The 22,404-nt window shown below is 44.6% G+C and overlaps 1 protein-coding gene across 3 annotated transcripts in view; it reads left to right on the forward strand.

Moving 5' to 3' along the window:
- fgf14 (fibroblast growth factor 14) overlaps positions 1-22,404 on the forward strand; it is an 87,764-nt gene that overhangs the window by 31,239 nt on the left and 34,121 nt on the right. The window contains exon 1 of one of the 3 annotated variants that reach the window (XM_084688923.1): positions 20,903-21,095. The exons of 1 other annotated variant lie outside the window; for it this stretch is intronic. In XM_084688923.1, coding sequence (XP_084545049.1) covers positions 20,903-21,095 — 193 coding nt within the window. Of the gene's footprint in view, positions 1-20,902; positions 21,096-22,404 lie in introns of those variants that run through there. One more of the 3 variants, XM_084688922.1, reaches the window with a different exon arrangement.

Genomic DNA, 22,404 nt, shown 5'->3' on the forward strand with positions numbered 1-22,404 from the left:
GCCAGTTACCCATGAATCACTGCAGGCCACGCTAAAGCAGCAGACCGCAGATGGCGACCTCTGAGCCAGGCAGTATCTCAAATTGCGACGTGGTTCCTGAAAATATTATTCTAGTAGATAAAAGCCTCTTTCTTTCACTCTGATAAGTGTTTTTCGGACTTCTTGTTCCATAGATTGTGGAAAGTAGTTACAAAGTGTGCCGGTAATTTCAGATATCTCATTGTCTTCAAACACAAAAGGTATCAAAGAGCATTAAAACAGAAGATGTATCTCAGATTTATTTGACCATTTTTACCTTTTACCGGATACGTCCATTCTTGATAGACATATTCAGCATGTACAGTATATCAAAATGTTCTTTTCTTTTTATGGTGTCCAGGGATTCCTTTTCTTTAAGGTAGAGGAAAACTTTACATTATGGGGTCAGGTTTGTGGTATTTGCATAAGGGACTTGAATTGAGCACCACCAAAATGGTTAGTTCAAATGTCCTCCTTTCTCAATTTTTTTTTCAGAGACCAGAAAAATAGACAACTTTTAATGTGCGTGGTTTCTACAGCCTACTATATTATTTTTTGTTGCTGAAACAGTCTGGTCTGCATGCTTTCTTTTTTAAATGGGTTAGTTTTATTTCCCTCACTGTAATGGTAGATTTAGGATAGTATCAAAGCTTTATCTTTGAAGTCCTCTGGTTCTTTTCGTCTTTCAAGCTTTTATAAAGGCCCACTCTCTCTCTCCCTTTTTCTCTTGTCATCTCTCTCTTTCTCACTGTTTATCTCTCTCTCTTTCTGGCCCACTCCTGCTGTGTTTAGGTGTGCACACTGTAACTAGCATGTGTAAGTGTACAGAAGGGGTGAACTGGGTGGGCTCACAGATACTACCATACAATTGCCCACGTTTGTGCGTAGGCAGGGAGAGACAGAGAGAGACAGAGAGCGACAGAGAGAGAGAGAGAGCTAGAGAGAGAGAGAGAGAGAGAGAGAGAGAGAGAGAGAGAGAGAGAGAGAGAGAGGGGCAGAGAAAGGCTGAGAACAAAGGGCAGAGAGAGAGAGAAAGCGGCCTCGGACGAGGTAGAAAGAGAGACAGAGAGAACAAGGCTGAGAGGTCTCCTGGGACTGTTCCTGGAGGTTAAGTAAGGTGTCTTTTAATCAGGAGAGTCTCTCTTCATGTACTCACACATTAGTGAGCATTACAGTTTGGCCTCACCGTGTCAGCATGTTTAGTCTTGTGGTGCTGAGCTGGTCTATAGAGCTATCTCTCACAACTCTGAAACATACTGTACTAACATCTATAATACACACTCTTGACCCACTACAGACCAGTAAAATAGGAAATATGAACGTGAATATGACAATATCTGTATCTCAAGGGGCCACGGAGTCAGGGTTTAAATTACAAGGGGGGGGGGGTGAGGGGGTCTAACGCCCCAAATTATGATTTGGATCCCCAAAAAAGGGGGAAAAACAACAGGTTGGGGGGGGTCACATTTTTGATCAATCAAGAGTTATGGTTGGTGTCTTCTCCAAGACATGACGGGATGGTCTATAGGTGAGATTCGCTTCTGTTCAAAAGTTCAAAGTTCACGTCCAACATGATCCCACCCTACACATGAGAGGAGAGAAGAGAGCAGAGGGACGGCCAACTGTTCCCCCTTGGTCCCCCTCTCAAGGTCATCTTCTCGAGCATGTCAATAAGGAGACGTAGCCTACTTACATAGTGGTGTTGGGTTCCTCACCTTCCTCACCTACCAGGATCTCTGGAGGCCTCCTGAGTGGTTTGTGGTCACCAGGATACCGGATGACACCCTTCCCACTGCCTCGTCCATCTCCATCGATCACCACCTCGTCTGTCTTCCCCCATCTTTGTCCCTCTGTTTGGCACTGTTGGCACTGATGCCCCCCTTAAAGAGTTAAGGGCCCCATTGGTCAGAGGGTGTGCTGGGCTAAAAGGAAGTGATGTAATGATGTTGTCCTCGGGGAGGAAGTGTGGTGTCAAGCATATTGATTGGTGGTCATGAGGGACGGAGAACTCATGACCTTCTTCAGATGAGATCATTAGGGAGACAGAGAGGCGCGCTGGGTAGAGACTTATGCACATGCACACACATGCGCACTCACTCACACCCTTCACACACACACACACACTCAAACAAATAACACACACTTGTCCTTATTATTCAACTAAAACAAACTCAAACATATTTAGTTGTGTATGATTTCACCAGTAAATCTTCCGTTCGCATAAAAGTGTTTACCTGTGTCCCGAGCTCAGTCAAACTAGGTTGTTTATAATTGGGGGGTTTAAATGTCGGGAGAATATTCTGGACCAGATAGCAGTGTTATGAAGTCCAGGCTTACTGTAATAGCCCTGATTCTGTCTGGGTGATTTACTCTGCTGTTGCAGTCTTCAAGTTGCATCTACCTGGGTCTGGTAGCTTCCCTGGACATCTCTCTGTACCCTTGCTGGATGCATGATGAATGAAGCATCCAACTCTTCTAGTGATAAGGGGGTGTTCTAAATATTGTTTCAAATAGGAATAGAGAATGATGAATAGGCAGGGCAGCATATAATTGACTCTGAAAGCCACTAACTCATTTGTGCTGGATTGGACAGTGTTGTTGACTGACCATAAGAGAATTCATCTTCCTGTAATTCATCTCCTCTGCAAAGTCCTATGGGAGCATGACCTGGATCATTCCTTCGCTTTGAAGCATTAGTGGCGCCCCGCAAACAAAGACACTGTGAATTGTGAATGTTATTTGATGAGCGCTTGTTTCTCTCTCTTCTGAACTCTAGGTTTACTTTCTCCCTCTGCCATCCACTTACTCGGAGTGCCTTTCTCGTAAACAAGACATATTCATCCACTCGTGGGCTTCATGAATTGGTTTTCCCTGACATGCTCGCTGGCTTACCCCTCATCAGCAAATGTGTGTGATAATGTATCTCTAGCAGGGCTTTTAAACGAAGAGACTGCAGCCAAAAGCAACTGATGGATAACAGGGCCAGGTCGGAAGTTGGTAGAGTTCAGGCTGCACCAGACCCAGACTAATCTACCCTTCCAGACCTGGCTGGCTGGTAAAAGGGTAGGGTGTGCTGACACCTGACATTGATGACTATTCAGTAGATTATATGTGGTAGACCTGATCAGCCTCTGATTAATATTCAGTGGATGGTGTGTGGTTAAAGCTGTCGGTGAAGCATATTTGGTGAAAGTGTTTTGCTTTGATACCTTTATGTGATGCTTACTGAATGCCTCCATAGAATGTATGCTACATGTGTATAACTGTCGGGGATGAATATTCAGTGTTAGAGATGTGTTTTTAACTGTATGTGGTCCTATTCAGTGAAGGGTGTGAGCTTATAACTTAACGTGTTGATATCTGATGGATGGGGCATGGTTAGGACTTTGGTATTGATATTCAGTTAGTGGGTGTGTTTATAAACAAATATAATTTCTACTCAAAATTCATCTACGCTCTCAGATGCAATAGCCAATAGATAGAGAAGCCACAGGACAGTAGGAGCATGGTCACAGAACAGCGAAAACTGTTACAAATGAGTCCAATTCCATACAGGATATGTGTGTGTGTGTGTCCGTGTGCATGTTTGCATGCATGCTTCCATGTACGAGTGCTCTCCTGTGCATGTGTGCGTTTTATTGACATAGTGCACACATCCTGGATATCCGGGAGCTATATCTGGCTCTGTCAAAAAACATCTTCTATACCTGATCCCAAGCCAAAGTGCTCACCATGAATAAGCAGAAAGTCAAATATTTGGACAGCTTTGGAGCAGAAGTCCCCCTCACCCGCAAACCAGATGAGGATGGAGTTCAGTAGTGAACTCTTATTCTCCCATCGACATGCAGGCAGGGCACTTTGAAAGGTGAACACTGACGGATATGTCCCTTACTCAAGGCAGCCTCTAGCCAGTTTGTCTCAATATTTGTTTGTTCATTTTCCAAACAAGACAAACTCATAATTACAACAAATTCCCTTCCCTGACAAACTTGACTGGGTTAAGCCATGACGGAACAAAACAGGACAAAAACGTATAGTGACGAAAACCAGACACCACGGTATTGTACTGCCATCTCCACGGCCCATCACGGTACCAGAGGTTCAGTCGCCCCATACTGTATGCCAAACTTGATCCCCAGTGAGATGCCCAACAGGGTCAAATACAGCCGTGTCTCTCGCCTTCCCGGTTCTAACCCATTTACCATGGGACAAGATCTCATTGTGTTTAATCAGCTAATGTTGCGCAAGGCTGCTTCGTCCCGATGAAGCCATGCTAGCGGGAGCCCTGCTGGACTTGGCTGCCACGTATTAAATCTGAAACAGACTCTGGGGGATGAGATTGCAAGGGAAATGTCACGATCCTACTTACCCCAACACACACACATACAGTCTGTGATCTTAGGTTAGGGTAGGCCAAGGTAGGGTATTTAGGTTAGTTTAAAGTAGTCTTGTGTTAGGTAAGGTAAACGTAAAGTAGGCTAGGGTAGGGCACAATGAGTTAGGTTAAGTCAAAGTCAGGTAGGGTAGGGTGGCGTGGTGCAGGTTAGGTAGGTTACAAAGTTTTGATAAGAGATAATAGGTTAGCATAAGGTAGGGTAAGTCTGTCTCCACATAATATTCTCCATGACAGGGTAATAGTAGGGTGACCAGATTTGAGTTTGTGAAAAAGAGGACACTTCGTCGCGTCTGGAGGGGGGTCGTGTGTTGCATGCCGCACTATCTGATCAAAATGACAGTTCTCTCTACAGTCAGAGTTCGTGCGAGAAGGTGGAACGTAAGGGACAGACCCTTTCCGAAACTTGTAAGGGCGTAATAGTTGGTGAAAGACCCAGAGAAACACTAATATCCAACGAGGCAAAAACCCGGACGATTTTGGAATCCCTGCCGGACGCATTTTTTAGGTCTCAAAAAGAGGACATGTCCGGGTAAAAGAGGACGTCTGGTCACCCTGGATAATAGGGCACATTTTTCCTAGCAGTGTCAACAAGTGTAGGGAAGATTTGGGTAACACTTTATTTTGATGGTCTGTCTGTTGACACATTATAGGCTATAACCAGGCCCAAATGTAAAACGCGGGCACAGAATTCCGACTAAACCCCGCAGATTTTAAAATAGAACACATCAACAAAATGAGGAAGGAGAGGATTTATTACAAAATTGGTAGCATAAATATTTGGCGAATTAGCAGAAAAGGTCATCAAGATGAAAAGCAACAAAGAGCTCAACCCCTTTACTGTAAAATACTAAATGCTTGTAACAAACTTCAGGTTCATTGACAAGCTTAGTGGGTAATGTAACGCTATAATGTTTTTAACAGTTAATGTCAGCCTCAGTATTGGGCAGGATGTCTTGTTCTTCTTCTGTAAATTGTTGTTGTAACTGTAAAAAAAAGAAACGTTGCCAGTGTGGTGATTGTATGTATGTTTTATTTTTGGTCAGGTATTGACCACCTGACCAAAAGTTATAAAAATAAAAGAGTTTTTTTCCCTTTCATTTGTTGCTGATCATTTTTGTTTTATTGTACTTTATAGCCTGGTATTGACTTTAGTCAACCAGTGTTAGTGATCAGTTTAGCAAAACGTTCCTCTTTATGTACAAATGGTTAATATGTGTTCTGTTGATAGTTTATAGGCATTCTACTACACCCAACGGTTTTTCACTTTAATTGGATGGTCCTAAAACACGCCCACAAACAATTAGTGGAGAATGCCTTCTAATAGAAGCACATTATCTTTAGTTGAGAATCAATACATTATCAATTATCTACAGACAGTTAGTTGAATATTGGTTAATTACCAGTTGAAAACAAGCTTTGAAAGACAGCAGACACTTTGAGTAAAATCTGTAGATCAACACTTGAAATGCACCTGGTAGTTTACAGACAGTTAGTTGAATTCATAACTACATATCTGTTAACATGTCACTGAGTAGTTACTGATAACCTATAGTGTGTCAAACGACAGACCATCAAAATAAAGTGTTACCAAGATTTGACAGAGTTCCAAGCAGACTGCACCTTTGCGGAGGTTGGGGTCAGTTGTCTGCACAAAAAGGCTTGCACAGTGTGACACATTGTTGCGCAGTTGTGGCAAGCATGTTATGGCATTTCTGTCTTCTCCGGTCAACAACCTCTTCTTTATGTGTGTGTGTGTGCTTGTGTATGTCAGGGAGTGAGTAATTCAAATGACATAAAGAGAAAGAGGTAAGTGAGTGGGTGAACGCTCTGTGTTCATACAAAGTGGGAAGCGTGTTTTAGGAGGTGTTTAGGATTCGGGTTGAAATCTGTTTTGAAAGCTTTGGTCTGATGGAGATGCATGTTGTGTGTGTGTGTGGAATGGGAGAGTTGAGTGTTAGCAAAAGTTACGGTGAAAGGTCGCTTTCTGCTTGTGTTGGTTTGTTTCAGACTCTCTGTATTTGTATAGAGTGAGTGAATGAGTGAGAGGCAGGAGTAATCCCCACACTGCCAGTGAATCATATACTGCATAGACAAGATTCATGTTTTATGAATAGCCTCTCACTAGCCTCTCATTTTAAATGACATGGCCTGGCTTTTCTGCTTTAGCACTGCATGGGTTTCTCTCTCTCTCCTTGTTTTGCCCTCTCACTCGTCCTGTTTAGCTTTTGCCTACTTGATGTAATGCTAATTGATTGTATCAATATTTTGTTAAGATGTGCCCTCATGTTAATGGTGTCAGTGGTGGGCAATGTAACTCATGCACTGAAGTGGTGCCATGCATATTCTTAGAAGCAGTGATTGTAAGTATGTTTGTGTTTGTGAGTATGTGTATTACTACATGCGTGCCCTACCTACAGTACTACTGTGGAAAGTCTGTGGGCTAAAGACTGTGCACATTTTGACATTTAAAAAGGTTGGTTCTCAAACTGTCTCAGTTTGGGCCTCCTTTGAAAATAATTGTAATCAGTCACTGCTTCAACACTTTCTTCCTAATACACTCAATAGGGGAAAAGCGCACTGGAAATGCAGTCTTAATGAGGATGATATGTGTTGTATGTAATGTGCTTGCATTGTGTGTATGTGTGTAATTGTCATTGGATAACTTGTTTGTGTGTGTGTGTGTCACGACTGCTGTCTTCTTACTGGACCTTTCCTGAGGTTCCTGGAAGGGGCTTGTGCTGGACGTTACTTAGCAACGGTGAGCTACCACTGCAGAGCAACTGTTAGGGAGGGCTGTGTGTGTATGTGTATGTGCATGTGTGCGCACGCGTGTGTGTGAATGTGTGTGCGTGTGTTCATGTGCACGCTCGCGTATGTGAGGGCAGCAACTGAGAGCGCTGCGCATCAACAGATGTGTTAGCTGAGGTGACATGGAGGGCCACAGCCACATTCTGGTCAGCTGCTAGCTAAGCAACTCCCTTGCGTGCCAAGAGGGAGTGGCAGGGCACTTTTGAAAACAAGCCCAAACGGAGAAGACCCTCCGCATGTTTTCCTGTCTCATTTCCATCTCAGTCATCCGATCAAGTCCACTCATGCCACGCCAAGCCCCCAGCACACGCGATAAGCTTGGACGTTGTGACTGAGACCTCATACAGTCACATTACACAGTGCCTGAGATTGTGTTTCCCCCGGCGACAGCAGCGTTATGTTCCCACCATAAAGACGCCGTAAAGCTGCTGTGTTTGGGTACGCTCCGGTGGTGGTTGTCCATCCCCCCCAGGCCGTTTGCGGCCAGTGTCCACTGATGGACTCTGATCTCCGCTGAAGACGGACAGCTGCAACCAATCTAATCCGACACTGTCAATAGGAGAGGAGAGGTCCGTGCAGATATTGACCTGGCATCAAGGAGTTGATACAGAGGGGAAGTGAGAGAGAGAGACATAGAGAGAGAGAGAGAGAGAGAGCAGAGAGAGAGAGAGAGAGAGAGAGAGAGAGAGAGAGAGAGAGAGAGAGAGAGAGAGAGAGAGAGAGAGAGAGAGAGAGAGAGAGAGAGAGAGTACAAGTATGTTGTGAGAATGTGCGAGGAAGTGTGTGTGGGAGAGCGAGTGCGTGAGACTGTGTGTGAGAGGACATAGGTGCACACGGCTCACGAGAGATTGTGTGTCAGTGAAACGTTTCGCGGGAGTGTTTGCCAGCGTGCCTGTGCGAGGCTGTGTGTGTGTGTGAGAAAGCGTGTGTGTGTGTGCGTGCGTGAGGCTCACGTCCGAGGAGCACCCGTTTATTTCAGCAAGCCGGCTATTTTTAGAGCCAATGTTGAAAGGTCAGTTTCTCTACTCGTGGGAGGAGAGACTGTAACAGAGGTGTAGCAGTACAGCATGTATCCCCAGGGTAACCAACCCCACTGTGTCCCATTAGTTCCAGCTTTACATCAGCCGTAACAAGGCATGGCTGGACGGCGAGATGGCTGTGTTATGGAAACCTGTCTGTGTTGCCGACTCCTGGCCTGGGCCTCTTCTGGTACAAGCATTATGGGATGGCTGCATGGTGTGTTTATGAAGTGACATCAGCCTCCTCTGTTGTCATGGTGTCAAAGATAACAACAGTATAGTCGCTTTTGTTTGGCTGTGATGGGACAACCATGAAGAGAAAAAAAAGGTATGTGACCTAGACTGTATAGAATACAGTATGCACTAAATCCAGCATAGCTACCACGTGCGTCATTGCCACCATTCTCATATTTACTGTAGCCTAAACCTTCTCTTTTATCCAGATCTGAATCCCAGAGTGACTACATGCATTTACATTTATATCAACTTAACACATACTTTCTTAACACTGGGGCCCATATAGACCTGTATATCAGCATCTCACTTACCGCGACACTAATTATAGTCCACAGTAATTACAAACGTGTCATTCCTCATTAAGGGTTCCACAGCTGATGGGAAGCTGAAACACTCAACTTGGCACTTCTCTTTCTTCTCCTCTCCTCATCCTTATCTCTCCAGAGTTCAGTTGGAGTGAGAGAAGAGCTTAAAGATATCCATCCCTCTGTTTTAATAATGCCTGGTAATTCACTTCCTGTACCCCGATCTGCATATATGCTAATTAGGCCCTCTGGACACGAGCAGAGAAAATTGTGTTTAGTCTATCCTGTGTTGTTTTGAGCTAGCTACTGCAGAAAATGTATGTATGGAAGTATTATGGAAGTATAGAGCTGTTAACCATGTTACAGCCGACGGGATTGTCTTTAGTATGAACTAACTACTCACTCAAGGGAGAATGGTGTTTGTCATGAATTAGCTCTTTATAGCAGAGAGAATAGTGTTAAAAATGAACTACACAATTACAGCAGACAGAATAGTGTTTTGTATGAACTTGCTAGTTATAGCAGAATGGTGTTTAGTGTCTGAGTGCTGTGTTTCAGTGAGCTAGGTAGTCGTTACTCATCATAAGTGGTGCTGTACCTAGTGTTCCAGTAAGCCTGGTCTAATATAGGACAAGAGCTAATTTCCTGTATGGAGCTGAAGCAGTCTGGTGCAGACACATGACACACATATTACCTGAGGTATTGTAACACATTAGACTAGCTTTCCTGTTAAAGTCTCTATCTGTTCTGGTAGTCTTTTTACAGTCTCTCTATAGGTCCTAGCTTTCCTGTTTTAATCTCTATCAGTCCTAGCTGTCCTATTACAGTCGTACGAACCAGCTTGTTATTGTCTCTATTTGTACAAGTCTGTTATAGTCTCTCTATGTACTAGCTTTCCTATAACACTCTCTATCTGTACTAGCTCTCCTGTTGCAATATCTATCTGTACTAGCTGTCCTGTTGCAGTATCTATCTACTAGCTGTCCTGTTACAGTATCTATCTGTACTAGCTGTCCTGTTGCAGTATCTATCTACTAGCTGTCCTGTTACAGTATCTATCTACTAGCTGTCCTGTTACAGTATCTATCTGTACTAGCTTGCCTGTTGCAGTTTCTATCTGTACTAGCCTATTATGGTCTCTCTTTGTACTAGCTGTCCTGTTACAGTCTCTATATGTACTAACTAGGCTGTTATAGTTTCTATCTGTACCAACTAGCCTGTTACAGTCTCCATATGTACTAACTAAGCTGTTACAGTCTCTATCTGTACTAGCTAGCCTTTAAACTAGCTAGTCTATGCGTTAACTTGTTCTGACAGGAAGCGCAGGTCATCCAGACAAGAGCTTTGATTCCTGCTGGAACATTTTGTGTGTCCTCAGGCTTAGGCCAGGAGTATGGTGCCCTGCCTCTCTGTAACGCAACTGTTACATAACACAGGCCGCACATGAGACGGCTTTCTCTCTGCCACACGTGGGGCTTCACACACAGATGTGCATGAATGCAAACACACACTCACACACACACGACTGCTCACACGACACCATCAGACACTGACACTAGAAGCACACACATTCACACTATACACGCATGTGCACACACACAAACACATCCCGGTGCCCTGATTCAGTGAGGGCACAGCTGAGCTGATATCAGCCCGTGTCCGAGGGACAGGGGATCAATGTGTGCTTTCCTACCAGCGAAAAGAATGATCTTACCCCAACCCCTCCAGACAGGATCCCGTTTCAGTGAACAGCCAGAAAAGCATCCATGAGCTAGTGATGGCCTTCAGCTGCTTTCTCATCAATCCCTTGGAGCCTCCTTCCGAGACTGATTGACAGGGATCGCTCAGAGAAAATTATTTAAACAGTTTTGATTTGCGAAGGGGTAATAGTTCCCGTCTGCAGAGTGAGTGAAGTAGCCTGTTGCGGCCACTTGAGGGCATCTTTGTTGTCTTAGCCAAACAACGTTGCGTCTTTTCAAGGCCCTAACAGGTCTAGATACTATTTTTAGCTCTTAGTTCCAGCCGCTACGAGCCGTTTTGTGGCATGCTAAACAGCATATAGTCAGCACACACACACACACACATGTGATGTATTACAGGTGAAAAATAAACAGTTTGCTTTTCAGTTTATGTGATCAAACAAATTAAATACGTCAAAAAACATGTATTTTTCCTCTCAGATGCTAGCTCATGCAATTTAATATTGCCTGTAACAGTTTCACATGGTGCAGATCATTGCTGTAGATGATCGCATGTACACTCCCTAGCATCCTTTACCAGCATTGCCTCACCGTTCCAGAGGCTTCGTCAATGCCTGTTGTTCACCTTGCCTATACTTCCAAGCGCACACACAGCCTCCTGCAGCTATTCCTTACTGAACTCAACACTTCTCTCTAGTGGCGGAAAAGCAGTAGGACACTCTGGTCAGCCATCAAAGTTCTGATAAAATAAAAAAAGGCGTCCCTCTATCTGATACCACCTCTTTCCAGTTCTTTGACATAATTGCCACTCATATCTAATGAGAAACCCGCTAACAAACTTCCCTCCTTATCCTGTAGGGAGTAGAAGGAAAGGAAGCAAAAAAAGGAGACAAGGTAGGAAGGATAGATATGCTGCATTACAACTTTCTAAAGAAGGCAACTCCACTGTACCTGCTCTGGTCTCCTTTCCACTAATCCATCCAGGATATAAGCCTTTTCATGATAATCATTCGTTGTAGGGAGATTATGCCCTTAAATCCCTCTCTGTAAACCCTTTACAGTATATCATTTGTGTCCCTTTCAAGCATGAAACCCTGAAATCCCATTGTGTTCATCTGAATGCTGGGGTATTTGGGAACTCTGGTTATCACACATACACACACACACAAATGCAAACACACACACACACACACACACACCAATGCACCCACATACACAATGATGCAGTGCACATAACACAACTTCACACGTACACACACGCACACACAAGCAGAGCCCCAGTCCAACCGCATCCACGCTGTAATTGGACTAATTGTGTGTTTGCTGTGAGAGATAAGCTCAGTGCTGGGGAAAGTGTCTTTGTTTTGGACCGTTTGTCTTGCCGCCTGTGACAGGGCGGAGGTATGGAGCACGTCACCAACCCACTGCTGTACTTAGCTTCTGTAGTTTTATCATAGAAGCTTTGAGGAAAGTATCCTTCCACAGTCTGTTTGTATAAGGTTCTATTTTTGTTTTGGTGGGTAACGTCTTTGCTTAGTTTGACAGTCCCTCAGAGCTGATGTGCTCCACCCCTGTGTTGAAATATAGATAGGTTCCTCTCAAAACGACCCTGGCTGTGAGGCACAGCGGATGTACCAAAACTGAGGAGTGGAAGGGGAGTTCTTATCTGGCACTGTAATGCACGTAAGGTTGTCTATTTGAATTATGCAAAGATAAAAGTTATAGTGGGCTTTAGGGAGAAACTAAAGTGGTTTAGTTCTTGTATGTCTCTTTCAGTTGAACTTTTAGGCTTCCAAAGTTCCCCAGCCTTCTGGAACAAGCAAACTGTGTTCGTTTGAATAGACATGGGGAGTTGGACAAGCTTTTGTTGGAACAGAGGGTTAGACGTTCAGTGTGTGAACTGTTTGCATGTTTTTTGTGTGTGTATCTGTGTTTGTATGTCTGTGTGTACTTGTGTGAAATATGTTTTTCAGTAAGTCTTGTGGATAGGTTGTGTGTCATCTGTGTGCTATCTGGAAGCTATTAATGCAAATCTACATATGTACACTTGTGTACAGACACAGCTATTCGCAGTGATATTTTGCAGATTTCTGGACACAGTTTCATATCTCTCTTCCTTATTTGACTGATCAATTATATATTTCAACCTGTTACTTTTTTAAAGTATTGTTTTGATTCTGGTACATGTTACAATTTCTTCTTACTGTAAGTATCATTCCTAGTTTTGACTAATCATGTTCTTGTCTACTATTTTAAATCATTTACATTACATTTATTCATTTAGCAGACGCTTTTATCCAAAGCGACTTCCAAGAGAGAGCATTACAAAGTGCATAGGTCACTGATAATAACAACAAGATAACCCCAAAGCATTGCGGGTTGCCAAAACAAGAAGCACACATTGTGAACAACCAAAAAGTGCCAAAGGGAAAAACCATAAGAGGATGTAGTTAAGCAAGTTACAATTCAACAACATGAATCTTTAAGTGCAAGCAAAAAGTAAGATAAAAACAAGATTAACTAACTAAATAGAATACAACAGTTTAAATCAGCTACCACTAACCAACAAGAGCAACAGTCTCTAAGCAAGAGTCATTGTGATCTTAGAGGAAACTAGCATTGGGTTCAGCAGAGCATTCCTAAGTACCGTTGTACTCCCGGAACAAGTGTGTCTTAAGCCTTCTCTTGAAGGTGGAGAGACAGTCTGTGTTTCTGATGGAGGTGGGGAGTTGATTCCACTACTGGGGGGCCAGGCAGGAAATAAATATTATTTTCCTTTCTAATATTGCTTTGTTTGCCCCATTATGGTATATGTAGTTTCTCCTGCACTGCAATACTGCAGCGTTTGTAATTTAATCCTCAGGCATATTCAATCCTACAGCAATTAGGCATACTGTATCAAGACAAGCTTTGAAATAAGTTGCTTTTGAATGAAATATTACTCTGACATCATATACTATCACAGTGTTTTAAAATGGCTGCAAGTTAGATAGCTCTGAATGCTTTCGTGTGTGTGTGTCTTTGTGTTGTATGTGTGCTATATGTGTGTGTGTGTGTGTGCATGCAAGTGTAAGCAATTGTGTGTGTGCGTGGGTGGGTGGGTGGAATTCCTGCAGGCTCTCAGTCTCCAGAGGACCATCCTAGGCTTTACGCCTCTTTGATGCTATTTGAATTGGTCTGTGGAAGAAATTGACTGTGTGTGTGTGTATGTGTGTGTGTGCGAAGCGTGTTTGCTGTATGCGAGGTGTGTTCATTTCTGTTGTGGGTGTGAGGCAATGAGCACACAGTAACTTGATCAGAGGTAGGTCAGAAATGGGAGTGCTGCCTGTAGAGTCCCAGATCAGAGTAAGATCTGAGATCAGTCCCATTAATCAATCAATCAATCAATCAAATGAATCTAACCAAGATAACACCTCGTCTTGGGGCAGTTAAATCAATCAAATCAATGAAAGCAATGTCACAGAGGGCTTCACATACACCTGCAGAACTGCATCTACATGAACCTAAACCCTTAAGGAAGACAAATATAAACTCCCAGGAAAACTAGGAAAGAAATTGAAGAGACCTTGGAAGTAGCAATTCAGTGAGGATCCCCGACTCTAGAGACACCAGAGAAACCTCTAGAGAGGGTCAGACCATAGGCTAACAAAATACAGAATCAACACTATTGATGGTTTTAAGGACTCTGTCTAGACTCTTTCGATAGTCAGGGTTTAGTGCTCCTTAAAAAAATAAAAAAGGAATCAAGCCTCAAATCAAAAGTGTGCACAATCATTGTGCAACATCAGGTTATGTGAGAGATGTCGATACAAATATTTTATATTAAAATCATGTTTTTTGGTTGTGACCAGAATATAAGATGAAAATGTAACACACACACAAGCACACACACCCACACACACACACAAACGGAAGCCTCTCCCTGCAGGGCTAATTGATATTCTCCCACACTGCCCTAGGATTCTCCACTGTGCCTGTCTCAGCACTGCTGACAGTGCACATTCCATCCCTCCTGCAGTCCTACAGGAATGAAGAGAGAGAGAGGGAGAGGGAGAGGGAGAGGGAGAGGGAGAGGGAGAGGGAGAGGGAGAGGGAGAGGGAGAGGGAGAGGGAGAGGGAGAGGGAGAGGGAGAGGGAGAGGGAGGGAGGGAGGAGAGAGAGAGAGAGAGAGAGAGAGAGAGAGAGAGAGAGAGAGAGAGAGAGAGAGGGAGAGAGAGAGAGAGAGAGAGAGAAAGAGAGAGGGAGAGAGAGAGAGAGAGAGGGAGAGAGAGAGAGAGAGGGAGAGGGAGGGGGAGAGAGAGAGAGGGAGAGAGAGGGAGGGAGGGAGAGAGAGAGAGAGAGAGAGAGAGAGAGAGAGAGAGAGAGAGAGAGGGGGAGAGAGAGAGATAGAGAGAGAGAGGGAGAGAGAGGGAGGGAGGGGGGAGAGAGAGAGAGCATGAGTGACAGGGCGCGAGTGAGGATGAGGAGGACTAGGGAGTGGGAGTGGGAGAGACATATACACATGTTGTATCCATTTTCTTCCTTCTATATGTCTCTCTATCACTCACCCTCTCTCTCTTCCTTCAACTCTTCTGCTTTTCTACCTCTCTAGCTTAGGCCTACTCCAGCTATTCTAGGCACTGCTGCTTTTCACAACAGTCAAATGCTCCCAGACCTCTTCTATACCCGGGATACCCACAACCCATATACCACACACACAGAGGTGTGGTAGTGACAGTGAACAAAAGTGGGACTGACTCTTGGACCTATCAGACCCCTCCGGGAAAGTGTCTGTGTGATTCATCTGTGGGCCCCAGGATCCAGGTGCTCTTTCCTCCTGCTGTAATCTGGTTTCCTCCTGAGGTGTAAAAGTCAAACTAAATGGCAAAAGCCCTCAGCCCTCCTGTGACACGTCCAGCATCGATCTCCCTGGCCTTTCGCTCCGTCCGAACGATGTGCGACACCCGGAGCACATTAGACTGGACCCTGCGTTAACTTTATCACCATGGACAGACCTCAGGTTTACTTTGCCAACCCAGACGGATTTGCTCCCAAATTGACTGGCTGTCACAATCCATTTGACTCTCTCACACGTTCTCCATTTCTCTTTCCCTCCCTCCCCCCCTCTCCCCTCTCTCTCTATCTCTCTTCAGTGCTCAACTCCATGAGTACAGAGAGCACGTTTTGTACATAGACAGTCGGTGCTGGAACGTTCTAGCTGCCTGCGTGGGGCTGCTTCACACGGAGATGGAAGCAAGAATCCTGCAGCACACTCCTGCAGCACAGCTGCATAACTATGTGGGGGGCTGGTTGACCAGAACCGTCTGATTGGGTCATGGCTGCGCTCGGCCGTCCAAGCTGAACGGCTCAGCACTCAGGTCCTCTTGGATCATACTCACTGTGCTGCAGTGGTGCCGCTCTTTTAATCATTTATGACCGTTGAACAAATGGCCGTCCCTTCGTGTATCTCCCCAGCCCTAACCCTATTTCCCATTCGTCTTATGTTCGGTGTAGGAGAACCACAGGTGTGCGTTATCACTGAATCCTCGAGATCCGATACGTTGATGTGCTGCCATATCCTCTCTCCCTGTAGTTTGTCCATACACTCATCAAAACAATCGTTAATCGTCTCACAAATGCTCTTTGTGAGAGGAAATTCAATGCTGCTTAGTAGAACTCTTCACCTCCACCCCCCACCCTAACCCTCTAAAGATCTATACGGATGCCCCCCCCCCCCCTCTCGACTATACAGGCTGATTGGCCTGAACTATTAGGCTTCTATAGAAAATCGATGATCCGCTTTCACACGTCTATACACACACTCAGGCAGTACTCTACAGCAGTGTGCAGTAGTTTGTGTCCGTAGCTGTACGGGTGAGTCTGGTGTCTGGATACACCTTGAGGATGAGGCTGGACAACACACACATTCCCAGCAAAACAACCATTCGTGTATGTGTTCTGGAACATTCATTAGTTCCCTACGGAGTCGGGTTAGGGACGAGCTAAAGGGAGAAAGCCCGTGAGTCCAGCCAGGCTAATATGGAGGAGAGGGCTTAAATGAAGGGGGGGGGGGGGGGGGGGCGGACATGAGAGCAGCCTGGGATCATCAAAAACCATGTTTACTCAATTCCAATTGGGTGACATTTGGCATAGGGGATCTTGCTGGCGGTAACGTAATTTCGGAGTAGGGAGATTTGATTAGAACTTCCTGCCCTGATGGCTGTGTGGCTTCATAAGTCTTCCTCTGGTCTGGTCGGATCGCCGGGTTGGAGGGGGTTCAGTTGGCAACACACCATGGTCATATAGACCCTATACAGTGTTTATAAAGCCCCCCTCCGCCTCGCCTGCACCACTGTGAGGGGCTGATGTCCGTCCCTGACTCTGCTCTGCACTGTCCCAGTATGCTGTGATTACCCCTGCAAAATCCCAGTTTGGCTCCTATCTGTCACCTTAAACGTGTAAATGTGCTTGTTCCACAGTATACACTGCTCCGTAGATTAGCTGCAAAATCATCTTCAATCCTTTTTTCTGCACGACCCCCTCCTTGCAGGTCACGCAAGTGTCGCTTGCCAGTGTGCTCGGACAAATTAATGTGAACAGTTTGGGGCGGATTGTCAGTTCCGACTAGCTAACCGTGTTAGCGGCTAGTGTAGGCTGTATAAATGAGAGGTCGAGGCAGTGTGAGGCGGGTCCTGGTGTTGGGCTCTGGGATTGGGGACCAGGAAGGCTGGATATGGGTCAACAGGACCATGGACTCGCACACTTTCCGGAGGAAAAAACACGTAGGTATGTGAAGCATTCCTTCTCCTCGTGTGCTGTCTAGTGGTGGGAGTATGGGATCTGGGAGTCTCATCCTGCAGAGTGTTTAAGAAGGGTGTGTGTATATTCATTGTTCTGCCAGACACAGTTTACTGTTTGCATTCTCAGTGTGTGATTGTTGTACAGATACCAATGTCCACCTAGATCTGACCCTCATCTACTCTCCTCCTCTTTCAGATAATAAATAATTGTACATATGTACGGACTGCAGAGACAGCAATACTGGATGTGTAAAAGTCAGAATTACATTTTTATTCATCAAGTATACATTGACAGTGTCATCTGGACAAAGCAATGTTTGAGATTAGGCTTCTGTAAAAAAAATATAAAAAAATACACAAATAAGAAAAATAGATAAGTAAATAAGTTATTAGGTATCTAAGTAAACTAAATATAAATATAAATAATGTTTACAACTTTGAATGAAATAATTGTGTAGATGCTGCTATTCCATCCTATCAAGCACTTGGTTCAAATATCTCATTAGCAGTGTACAAGGATATGCCTGTTACGGCAAATTGAAATCCAGAAAACACGCACGATAATGATTTGGCCCGTGTGCTGCATACAGCAGGTTGCTATAAGATATTTTGTTCTACTGAGGCTGAACGTCAAATCATGCACTTGATGATGATTAGATGGTATTTGTATCCTAGTGACATTTCTTTTTATCAAAACAATTAAATAAGACCACTGTGTGTAGGAGTAAATATTCAGTTGTTAATCTGCATGAAGGCTAATCAAACTTTTTAGAGACAAGAAATCCTGCATGTACTGCACTGTGTGTGTATGTGAGTGTGCGTGCGTGTATGTGCAGATGTGTGTGTGCGCGCACGCGCACGTGCTCGCTGCTCTAGGCGTAGAGTCATTGCCTGGCTAACAGTGTCCGCTGCTGGATAGAACGCTAACTGCAGCGGCTCCCTGAATATCGGCTGGCCAGAGGCATAATTTAGCGTCAGTGTTTCTCCGCATGCCGAGACTTAATGTAAAATTCTACCATAATTTTAATAAAGTTTTCATAAAGTTTAATCTATTCTAATACGGAGACATAATTTGGTCTCAGTAGGTGAGCAAACTGCAGGTTTTCAAGGGACTGCATAAGGTAGCCTATACAAAGGCGCTTTTTGCGCACTGCATGAACACGAGCAGGCACAGAAACCCGGTGATGCCGGACATGATCCTCTCTCCAACAGGCTCCTGAGGTCTCTGCCGCCGCTGTACGTGAATGCCGTTTGGTAATGCGACTAGCCCGCTAGCCTGACTCGGCATCAACAAGTAGCCGATCAATGTGGAATAACGCAGCGCGGTGGGGCCACAAACGTTCCTATGAGAGCATGTCGTTTAATTACAATGACAGACAGTAGATGGCTCTCTTGAGTTTTAATTTCCATGCTTCTTGTTTTTTTGCGTCTCTATAATATCTATCATGGAGAAAGCAATGGGTATTTTGTTCAGAGGTTCATGGCTGATGCTCGTTATCTTCAAACAGGCAGCATTCATTATTAACAAACCGGGCATTAGAATCGTTCATTGCATATTCAACATCTTGAATTACAGTGATTTCGAATGCTCCTGCCTGGAGGTTACTGAAAAACGCAGCGTGTTGGTTTGAATGCTGCTGTTGAATTCCAGATATTTGGCTGTGTATGCGTGTGTGAGAAGGACACACACACACACAAACACACACACACGCACACACACAAGGAGCCGTGGACAGACAGGGTGAGAGAAAAAGAGAAACCAGGAGAAAAACGGAGAATCGCGGGAGAGATCCGCTGTCCGTGGTGCTGAAACCACAGTGAAACCAGGTCCGTGGAGCACTGCACAGAGATAATGTGAAACATAGGAACGCAATTACAATAAATATACAACAAAGCTTGGATAGATGGATGCATGGAGGTTTGCTTTCCACTCAAGTGTTAAGAAGAGCAACACATCTAATCTCTGATTTAGTGTATGCATCCTGTTAAACTAGCACGCCTTTCTAGTGAAGTTAATCTATGCATCGTGCTTCAGATGTGTTTTAGCATATAGTCCAATGCTTGATGCCTGGCTCCATGCCCCCCAAAATAATGGGGGTCATATGTGTTGGTTTTGGGTGCCCACATCAACCTTCGCCACTTGCCATAGAGTTCGTGCTCTAACTACCCATCTCAATGTGCTGCCATTACGTTTACAGCGGGGGTGTTCGTTATTGTTTGACTACACTCGCCGCTGCAACTATCGAATCTGACCGACAGGCTCAACAACCAAAACCCCACTGGTAATTTCCTCGAAGCTAAAAGGCTTGAGCTCGGGTGGTCGAGGGGACAGAAGGGAATGCTAACGAGGGTCTGAATCGTTACGACTTGTTGATAGGAGGAGGTACTCTTCATCTACAGACAGAAACAGCAGGCACCCCTTGCTCATCCCACAGCGGGGAACAAACTGCGAGATGTTCCTTTACGCTTCAGAGAGACATAGGGTATGCTTTGTGAAAACCACCTCTCTCTTTTCTTGTAATTACGCATGGTTTGCAGTCTCTCCTTCGCCGTGGATTTTGTGAAGCAAAATCGTAAAGTCGTATCGCTTGGCCAGCTGAGAGAAGCGTTCTAAGTTTTTGCATTTGAATGCAGCTGTCACTCACAGCAGACGTCATCCGCACAGGACCCAGGTCAGCGTTGGTTAGGTGTTGTTTTTTTCTTCCCTCATCTTGTGTTTGTTTTCTGTTCACACGGAGAATCAAAAAGACAACCCAGTTGTGAAAGGGGGAAAAAAAGGAGTACAAAGGAACGGTTTTCTGAAACGCACTCTGCGGTGTCTGCCTGTTTGGATAGCCTGTCTTCGATGTCAAGACTGAAAATGTAACTTACTGCACCTAGTTACAAGTCACACAACGGTGTGCCATTAATGCGTCTTCACTTGCGTGCTTATGGCGTTTCTTAACGGACGCCTGTGGACTGCTGTTGCTGAATGATACATGCAAACTTGCTGTGCGTAACCGCCGCTGTCGACAGCCAGAGCTTCTCTCCGGCGAGTCGGTGCCCGCTCTCCGACGGTAACTGTTGTCAGTAAAGGCGCTTCTCTTTGTTTGTTTGGCGACTGGTGCCACACACATAGAAACGGCGTGTCTGCCTCTGTGTAGGGGCTGTGCAGAACGGGCTGCGAGGAAGAAAAAAAGAAAAGAAAGGGAGAATATCGGAGGGAGGCTGGGGACGCCGGCAGTGGTTATTTAGGAGAAGCTGGAACTAAAAATGTCTCAGGCAATTAACTGAAAATCAATACGCAGGTATGACTGAGCATCTGCAATTTCGTTCTGGGTGAGTTAAGGCAAGATTTATTCTGAACGAGGATATTATTTTCAATGCCAATATGGAATAAAATATTTTGATATCCGTTTTCACGATGCCAATGAATTGTAAGAGAGATGACAAGTGTTTGCCATCACTGCTAAAATGTAGTGATTAGACAAATATATACAAGCATCTTGAAGCATAGCGTACTTGACACGTTATCACGGACCGGACCGCCAGGCCGCCACCATGGGACTGTGACCCGGGCTGCGAGCTCTGAGAGGCGGCTGTTTGTGTAGTCTGTGCTCCGTGTGCAGACTGGACTTGAGCAGTTGTGAGATTTTGAGTCATGGCTGCTGCGATCGCCAGTGGGTTGATCCGTCAGAAACGGCAGGCGCGGGAGCAGCATGTCGACCGGCCCTCCACCAACCGGCGGAGGAAGAGCCCTAACAAGAACAAGGGGCTCTGTAATGGCAACCTGGTCGACATCTTCTCTAAAGTGCGCATCTTCGGTCTCAGAAAGCGGCGGCTACGGAGACAAGGTGTGGGAAGTTTTGTGTGAGGGTTGCCTGTTAACGTGTTGTGCAGTGCAGTTACGTACACCTGTTCCCATCCATCGGAGTGAATGGTTTGAATGAAAACATCACACGCGACTTTCTCTCCATTTGTTGCATTTCTATGATAGGCTACTGAAAGAAAAAAAAGAGTCCATAACAGAAAACATGTGTCGTGTTTAATCCAACATCGCAAAACAATCAACAATTTCAACCGTTCGTAAAAGGGTAAATTGCCTAATGTACAGTTGTGTCTAGGTATGGCTGGGTATGTTTTTTCTTTAGTTTAGCCTACATGCAATCTCGGTTACCCTGTCTATGGACTCGTTGCGCGTGATGTCTTTGGTTTGAGTCCTGTCCCTCTAGCTTTACTAGACCAGGCCCTATCTCTGTAAAGCTCATGAATTACCGAAGTGTTAGTGCACACACTCGACTACAGTTGAGAGCAACGAATGAAACTCATTTCAATACAAACGAAAAGGTCAATATATCCCGTGGAACGGGGGTTACGCTTTTCAAACATAATCTTTTCTCGCATAATTGTATGAATCCGAGGGCCAAAGCCTTTTGTTCCGATCCTACATATTCGTTCCACTTATGAAATGTCATCTGCGTTTTCTCTCTAATAATACCACCTTGGGGCTGGTAAAGAGAATTGCCATCTAACCACTTTTACAGGATAATAAAGGGTATGTTGGGTAATAAAACCAACATAATGATTTGCGGTAAACAGGCGGCATTAGAATCATCTGATTAAAATAATCCCTCTCCTTCCGTAGCAATATGTGAGAGCGACTGATCTATGTCGATCACCAGGTGTTGCACCTGTTGCAGAGTAGATGCTATCTCTGAGTGTTAAGTCTAGCCTCATGAAGTGGTTATCCCTATTTATTGTTATTTATGAGTGTAGGCCATTTGGATCTGCCCAATATGTGAAGACCTCGAGATATTTTATTAACTGTTTCTGTGACAAAATAATAGGCCTATATGTGTTTTTCTGGTTTTTATTTAAAAAATGACAACTGCATTGCTTTACTACACGTGTTATGATGACCATTTGCTGTCTAAAGGCATATCCACTTAGTTCTGTATGACTAATGCATTCCACAGTATAGTGAAATGAAAACCAAAATGAATTGTCCAAAATGTACATCCACTTCTCTTAAATGTTGCTATGAATAACGTGTGCGGGAACAACAATCCTTCACCTAATACTGGTGTATGTGCAGTGCATACATGAGGCTGTGAATGTGTGAGGTTGTGGTGTGTGGTCTTCATATTGGATTGTGTTCAGTGC

The sequence above is a fragment of the Hypomesus nipponensis genome, chromosome 23, assembly GCF_054491055.1.
Source record: "Hypomesus nipponensis isolate SF chromosome 23, ASM5449105v1, whole genome shotgun sequence".
NCBI lineage: Eukaryota > Metazoa > Chordata > Actinopteri > Osmeriformes > Osmeridae > Hypomesus > Hypomesus nipponensis.